The sequence below is a fragment of the Boleophthalmus pectinirostris genome, unplaced genomic scaffold (assembly GCF_026225935.1).
Source record: "Boleophthalmus pectinirostris isolate CB_2022bp ecotype Guang Dong unplaced genomic scaffold, ASM2622593v1 HiC_scaffold_2025, whole genome shotgun sequence".
NCBI lineage: Eukaryota > Metazoa > Chordata > Actinopteri > Gobiiformes > Gobiidae > Boleophthalmus > Boleophthalmus pectinirostris.
The window spans coordinates 5,676-13,175 of record NW_026571160.1 but is presented as its reverse complement, the minus strand read 5'-3'; the positions used below and the strand labels follow the sequence as shown (position 1 = coordinate 13,175).

Here is a 7,500-nt window from a genome sequence, read left to right as displayed (position 1 = left end):
TAAACTGGACTTGTGTGTTTCAGGTTGGATCCTGCTGGAGAACAGTGGATGGTCCCAGGTCTGAGGAAGTGTGAGTCTCTGTATTTCATTCAGTTCATGGGAACATTAACATTATGTCACTTTATCAGACTTTAAATCTTCACAGTTACAGAGGAAACATTAATGTGATTAGAGATACAAAACTATATATAGATACTTATTATTACAGCTTAAACTATAAATTAAATAGAACAACTTTTCATATTCTCAGGAACAGGAAGTGATGTCATGTGTTTGTGTCCTCAGATTCCTGTGAGTTTTCTCTGGATCCAAACACAGCTCACAGAAACATCAAACTGTCTGAGGACAAACGGACAGTGACCTTTGTGACAGAGGAGCAGCAGTATCCAGATCATGAGGATAGATTCACAGACAGGTGTCAGGTCCTGAGCTCCACTGGCCTGAGGAGGCGCTGTTACTGGGAGGTGCAGTGGAGGGGGATGGTTGAAACAGCAGTGAGTTACAGAGGAATCAGACGGAGAGGAGAGACAGAGGATTGTGAGTTTGGAGGCAATGATCAGTCCTGGAGTCTGAGGGTCTTGAGTGGACGTTACTTTGTCCGACACAACAATGAACAAACACGAGTCTCCTCAAACCTCCACCTCTTAGGCACACCGGGTGTGTCCTCAGGCACAGTGGACAAGTCCTCAGGCACAAGTGGACAAGTCCTCAGGCACAGTGGGTGTGTTCTTGGACTCTGAGGCTGGATCTTTGTCCTTCTATGAAGTTCGCTCTGGTGATGAACTGTTTCACCTCTACACCTTCAACTCCTCGTTCACTCAGCCACTGTTCCCTGGGTTTACACTGTGGTGTGAAGGTTCCTATTTGTCTGTGGTGGATCTGAGGACATAAATCTCTGGTGGACATTTGTGAACAACTCTTTGAACTGTTTATGAGAGGGTTGTCAGACTTAATATTAATTTAGTTCCAGGCCATATTAAAAGGTACAGTGGTCAGCTGTGTTAAATGCACCCATCTGAATAACTTATTGCATCAACCACTTGTTTCTTGCCCATTGTGAAAAACTTTTGGACACCTCTGCTTTATGACATAAACTTGTGAGGGAAAGGGATCCTCGGAGGAACAGGGGGCACCATGGTAACACAAGTGTAACTATTGTGATTTCATGTGTAACCAGATAAAAACTGGGGTACCTGTGAAAAACTGTAGATTGTAATGTAAATCCTGTTCATTTTTTGTTTGTTCATTGTGACACCTGTTTTCCCCGCAAGGGTGCTGTATGGTTTTGCACGAACGTTGAAAGGGGACAGTCTCGCGCACTTTCGGTAGAGAAAGCATCAGAAGGGTTCTATGTTTTGCTGGAGAAAGATCTGTTTAGCCCCCAAAAGTTCATACTCGACCATATCTGTGAGGAAATGGCTATACAATGAGATATTGTTTATTGTTTATGTGTTCTAAGAAATAATATTGAAATGTGTTTATTTTTATCCTCTTTCAGAGGTGCCACTGCCGTTCTGTGTGGATGTTTTGTGTACCTGTTATTTTAGTGATAACACTGTAATAATGCCCATTGGTTCTGTTTCTGAACTAGTGAAGAGACAAAGAAATAAGGAACCCCAAATTTGAAGTACGGTGTGCTCTATATCCCTGGCTTCACATGTTGGACACAGCCATGAGTCAACCAACAGGATTTTATGGTTAATTTGACATATCTTAAAAATTATATGTAATAAATAAGCATATAATATTAAAGCATGAAAAATTACTAATTCCCCCTAATACTGTCTTATTTATAAATATTCTGATGTATTCTAAGAAATAAAGGAGATATTTGAACCAAGAAAAACTGTGGAGAACTCACTCATTCTCACCTTAAAGCAAGACATAAATACTTGCTTTTGATAAACTATACAGATACAAAAATAATAAAATACTAGAATATTCTGGAACAGTTATAAATTACAGTGTTTGGTCATTTGGAGAAAAAAAAAACGAATCTCCAGCGTGCCTACGATTAGACTATTAACACGGAGATACTTGCTTTAGTTTACTTAGTTGCTTATAGGGGTTTGTTGTGTCTGTCTCTATATTCAAATAAACAATAATTGCATAAATAAATGACCTGAGTGAAAAATAACCCAAAATAATAAACATGAGATCAACAACACTGCCAATAATAATCAATGATCATCAGTTGTGTTTGAACGATATCAAAGCATGGCGGTTGCTCAGTTACTTGCAGTTTAATGAGCTGCTCCTGGCTGTTCCAAACACACAAAGGAAACAGAGAGGAAATCGAGCCTTCTTTGTTATTACCCTTGTAATCTGTTTGGTAATGTCTTTAAGGTCCATTTGAAAACAGTTTGTGTGGACATACCAGAAGCCAAATGCCTTAACCTTTTCCTGCATGTATAAAATAACAACAGTGTGCATGGAAGGACATATGAGAATCAAACACCTACCAACAGTTCAGGTTTCTTTGTTTGTTTATTTGTTTGTTTTTTCAGAATCTGACTACCCTTTAGGTCTCACAGAATCCACTAAGAACACTAAAATACACACACAAAATCACATTAAAAAATAAGGTATGTTTTTAATCACTTTAGCATTGGGAACAGCAATACATTTAAATAAAAAAAAAAAAAAAAAAACATGATTGCAAGTCTTTGGTTACTGTGTAGTGTAAAACATCTCCTGGAGAACAGACACAGCAGAGCTTCCAGGACTTGATGTTTCTTCTGTATTAAGTCCCTGATCTTGATGATGCCCTGGGAGTTGAATCCAATCTAAAATGGAGCGAAAATCCTTCCTTCCTTGTCCTTCTCCTTTGCCTTGATCTTTAAGAGCTACATCATAAGGTCAACAGTAAGGGCCAAGGAAGAGGAAACAGTGAAGAGAAGGAGATATTGCTGCTTTTGGTGGATCCAGATCATCCTAACAACAGCTGTTCAGTAAAAACTACAATTCCTAGAAAACTACCACAAGCCTCCACTTACTCTCTCTTATGAAAATTATTTAAAATTTCAGTCTTTACAGTCAATGTTTTCATCACAGCAGTAGTCTACATAAAATAAAGTGACCATACATGAGTGAAATTACTGCTGGTAAACTGATCAGTTTGGATGGTCATCATCATCCCTGTAAATGAGAAGGAAAGGAGCTTCCTGGGCACATTTAACCAATCTGGATGCCTCTCAGCTTTTTCACACAGGGGACAGGCTGTTTCCTCACCTCCTTGTGTCTTTATTGTAATTGCATATAAAAATTATATTTTTATTAAAGATGCAAGATAAATCAGACTTCACATCCAAAAAATGCAGAGTACTTCCATAATATTTTCATTTAATACCATTTATGATTACGTGAGTACAATTAGATATAAAAGTCATTATTAAACTGACCTTTCATGATGCCAGTAAGCAAAATTCAAGATCAGATCTATGTAGAGGCGACTCGGTCACAGTAAGAATGCAAGATGTATTATGTTAAATCAATTCTGTGGTTTAGCAATCCTGCTAAACCTGTGACTGTTTATTGTGTATGTGCTGCTCTGAATGTCATTATTGTGCTCATGTTTACACAGGGTTATTTATGGGGCTGTTGGATGAGGCTCTTGCACCTTTAGTAAAACTATGCAGAGTTTGATCCTCTAAACCTAATTCCATTGTTTTCTACGACAATAACAATAAAATCTTGACCCTTGAAGTCCATAACTCCTCCATGAGTCAAGCAGGTGACAGACCCTCCACCAGAACAGTTCCATAGTGCACCTTTAACCCTGGACACTGACAGAAGCCAAGCCCATGTACAGGGATCCAGTCTGGTGCAGTGTCCCTGGACCAATGAAACGTTCCTGTCAGAATCCAGCGCAGCGTTTGGATCTGAAGTGTGTTATGAATCGTACTCACCGCCCGACAAACTCTGACCGCTCGTTATCACCGCCAGGTTTCCACAGACAGAGCTCGCCAGGCCTGAAGCTCTGGGCTGTAGCTCCCTCCATGCTCCTCCTTTCAGACATCGCTCCAGTGCCCCAGTCACCACACCAGCCCTGGAGGGCACAGGTCAAAGGTCAATGCATCTGAGCGGAGGCTGTTCAAAGGAAGGACACATTTTATTATAAGCACAATTTTGGACGTAAATAAAGAATAAAATGATAAAACATATAGAAATGGACTAAAGGAGAGTAAACATCAGGGTTTATCATTAGAGGAGACTATGGTGGCCCCACAGAGTCTAAAATTCTCCCCCACAGTCTAAAAACAACCTGGACTTTACATCAGCATCACAAAATCACACTTTGTTGCCCATTGTCTCATCATAAACATTTAAAAGTAAATATACTGGGCTAAAAGGACTGTTTTAAGATTAAATATAGACAATAAACATCATTTATACACCACAAATTGTATTAAATTGAATTAAATTATTAAAATGTTTGTCCACCACAGTCTCCCCAGAATCTGTGGGAAACACTGCACAGTTTTGAGTGGAATTATGACTCGTGTGTGACACGATGTGGGTTCAGTATCAATCAATCATATTTATTTCTAAAGCCTTTTATAACACTCAATGTGACCAAAAAGATTAACAATGAAATAAATAAAGGACTTTTAAAAACACATTCTGCAGTGTTTAGAAAAATCACCTATTTATAAACTGAATCTCTAGCCCTGTGTGTGCAGAGACGTCACAGGAGAACATCTGTACAATCCAAAGCTCAGAGTATGTTCTGTTATTTACACAGAAGTACTTCAACTTTGTCCTACCACTGATCCAAACTACTTTTATTATAATATAATTAGAAATACAAATTTGAAAGGAATCTGTAAGATTAATTTTAAATGATTTCAGAGACTCAACTTCTCCTTTCTATTTACCTGTATTTGATAATGAGTTGCTTTATATTTCTGTTGAGTTTTTGAGTTTCATCATCAGAACCACTGTGTCCAAGTCCTGTCTGTGTTGTCATTGTTTTCCATTAAGAGGAACATAGATGAGCATCAGTAAAAGCAAAGGTTAAGATAACAGAACTTTTTTTCCCCTCAAATTTACTTTTTATTGAAAAAGCAAATTACACTTTGCAATGTGTAAAATGAAATGACACCTTCCTGCTTTTACATTTTTAAAACGTATACAAATTCGAAACAGGTTGGGGAGCCAGGGAACCTGTTTCACAATTTAACATAATATTGCAACTATGAAGTAGTTTTATATGAAGTCTGTCCATTTAGACCACATCTTGTAAAATAAGTCCAGCTGCACTTTCAATAAAAATGAAACCTTTTCCATCATGTAGATCTCTTGCACAATGTCAATCCAGTTTTCAATTGTTGGTCGCTAAGGTTTAAGCCACTTCCTTGTTATTGCCTTTTTACTTGCAGCCCACAGAATATACAGTAAATCTCTTGTTTGTGTTGTTAAAACTGTCTAATATTAATTTACCAAGATACAAAGCTTCAGATGACAGGGTGAAAACAAATGAAAAAACATTTTGCAGATGTTGATGAATCTCTGAGCTTTATTCTTAGATGACCCCACATTCCCAAAAAATATGGCAATGATTAGCCCCGTCATTCCCACATCTCCAGCAGGCATCACCTGTTCCTTGGTATCTCTTTTGTACTGGTGTAATGAAAAATCTCATTAGGTTTTTCCAACAAAATTCACGCCGTACTGTATATTTGACCCTGTTGAGATCCACTGGATTTGACATATGTGCTCCCAATGATAGCAGAACCTTTTATTTGTCCCATAATGGGGAAATTTCACAGCAGTTCAACAGCAATGCACAAGAAGAGTAATACACTACAACCATTTCTAGGACAATATAATATAACCCCTTTTTATTGCTTATTCAGAGAACTTATTTTACATATCAGTAAAAGTGCAAAAAGTAGTTCCCAAATAGATGTGTATTTTATGTGTGGTTTGACAGGAGTACACAATGAATCATACCTTTATTTGACTCCTGTTGTTGACCGTGTCCTTTAATCCCACTCAGCTTTGAACAGTCCTGGTGTGAGGCTAAAAGAATGGGGCTCTGTCTCTGATGAGTTGTATTTGTTTAAATATGGTTGACCTGAGGCAGTTCTGTATATGCTGTAAATGCTCTTGATTCTGGGTGATTCTTATTCCTCTACAGTATAGGTTTAAGATCCTTTAAAATAGTTTTTCATCTTCCTTAGATACCTCAGCCATTGTATTTCCTGTAGCACACTCTGAATGTGCTTCTAACCTGAATCTTCTCTGAGCAAAGACACATTGGCCAGTCACAAAAACTATTTAGATGCTTCAGAAAATATTAAAACTACTATATGGCACTGACATAATAAAGCTGAAGCAGGAGGACTCTAGTAAACCTTTTTCTAAATGAACCGTCACATTAAAATATGAGTTTTGATAAATAAACACAAATTGATAATTAGTAATGAATGACAGATCACATACAACTACATACAGCAACACATAAAACTGAATATTAAAAAAAATAATAATAAAGACATGAGCGCAAACAGTTCTACACTTGGACAAATGCTGCCTACTCTGTTCATATGGACCACAGGGTCAGACACTAGACAGTGGAAGAAAGTTTCTGCTTTGCAAAGAGAAATTAAAGGAAAAAAAATAATAATAATAATAAAATATTTTATATCAGTCAAAGAGGTCCACCAGAGGGCGCTCTCCTCAGATTTACCACAGACACAGAGGAATTTCCCCTACCCACCCTAAACCCTGGAAACAGAGGCTCAGTGAAGGAGGAGCTGGAGGTGTGGAGGTGGAACAGTTTTCCATCAGAGAGAACCTCATAGAAGGACAGAGATCCAGCCTCAGAGTCCAGGAACACAGACACTCGACCTGAGGGACGAGACGAGGAGGAGGAGGAGAAGAGGCGTGCCGTGTGTCTGTTGTTGTGGCCGAAATAGTAACGTCCATTATAAATACTCAAACTCCAGGACTGATCATTGCCTCCAAACAAACACTCCTCTCTTGTTCCTCTCCGTCTGATTCCTCTGTAACTCACTGCTATTTCAGCCATCCCCCTCCAGTCCACCTCCCAGTAACAGCGCCCCCTCAGGCCAGTGCAGCTCAGGACCTGACACCTGTCTGTAAATCTGTCCTCATGATCTGGATACTGCTGCTCCTCTGTCACAAAGGTCACTGTCCGTTTGTCCTCAGACAGTTTGATGTTTCTGTGAGCTGTGTTTGGATCCAGAGAAAACTCACAGGAATCTGAGGACACAAACACATGACGTCACTTCCTGTTCCTGTGAATCTGAAAAGTTGTTCTATTTCATTTATATTTTAGGATGTAATAATCCTGATCAAAATCATGTTTCAACTCTCTATACATATTTTTTTTTTTAGCTCAAATCACATGAATGTTTCCTCTGTGACTGTGAAGATTTAAAGTCTGATAAAGTGACATAATGTTAATGTTCCCATGAACTGAATGAAATACAGAGACTCACACTTCCTCAGACCTGGGACCATCCACTGTTC

At 38.5% G+C, this 7,500-nt stretch overlaps 2 protein-coding genes across 2 annotated transcripts in view; one reads left to right on the top strand and one right to left on the bottom strand.

The window, feature by feature from the left end:
- Positions 1-1,793, top strand: part of LOC129409985 (NACHT, LRR and PYD domains-containing protein 3-like) — a 3,872-nt gene extending 2,079 nt beyond the window's left edge. Inside the window, exons 6-7 of the mRNA XM_055156865.1 lie at positions 24-70; positions 286-1,793. Coding sequence (XP_055012840.1) covers positions 24-70; positions 286-740 — 502 coding nt within the window. The 3' untranslated portion in view covers positions 741-1,793. The remainder of the gene's footprint in view (positions 1-23; positions 71-285) is intronic.
- A 3,161-nt stretch (positions 1,794-4,954) lies between these two features.
- On the bottom strand, positions 4,955-7,494 carry LOC129409986 (stonustoxin subunit alpha-like). The gene is made up of 2 exons (XM_055156866.1): positions 7,470-7,494; positions 4,955-7,230 (listed from the first exon to the last, which is right to left on the bottom strand). Exons 1-2 carry the CDS (start codon positions 7,489-7,491, stop codon positions 6,656-6,658), a joined length of 597 nt encoding a protein of 198 aa, XP_055012841.1. The 5' UTR covers positions 7,492-7,494; the 3' UTR covers positions 4,955-6,655.
- Between the last annotated feature and the right edge of the window lie 6 nt (positions 7,495-7,500).

Coding starts and splice junctions, on each gene's coding strand:
- LOC129409986 (XM_055156866.1), bottom strand. CDS start 7,491: ATGGTCCCAGGTCTGAGGAAGT. Junction 7,231..7,469: donor GGTCCCAGGTCTGAGGAAGT/GTGAGTCTCTGT, acceptor TTGTGTCCTCAG/ATTCCTGTGAGTTTTCTCTG.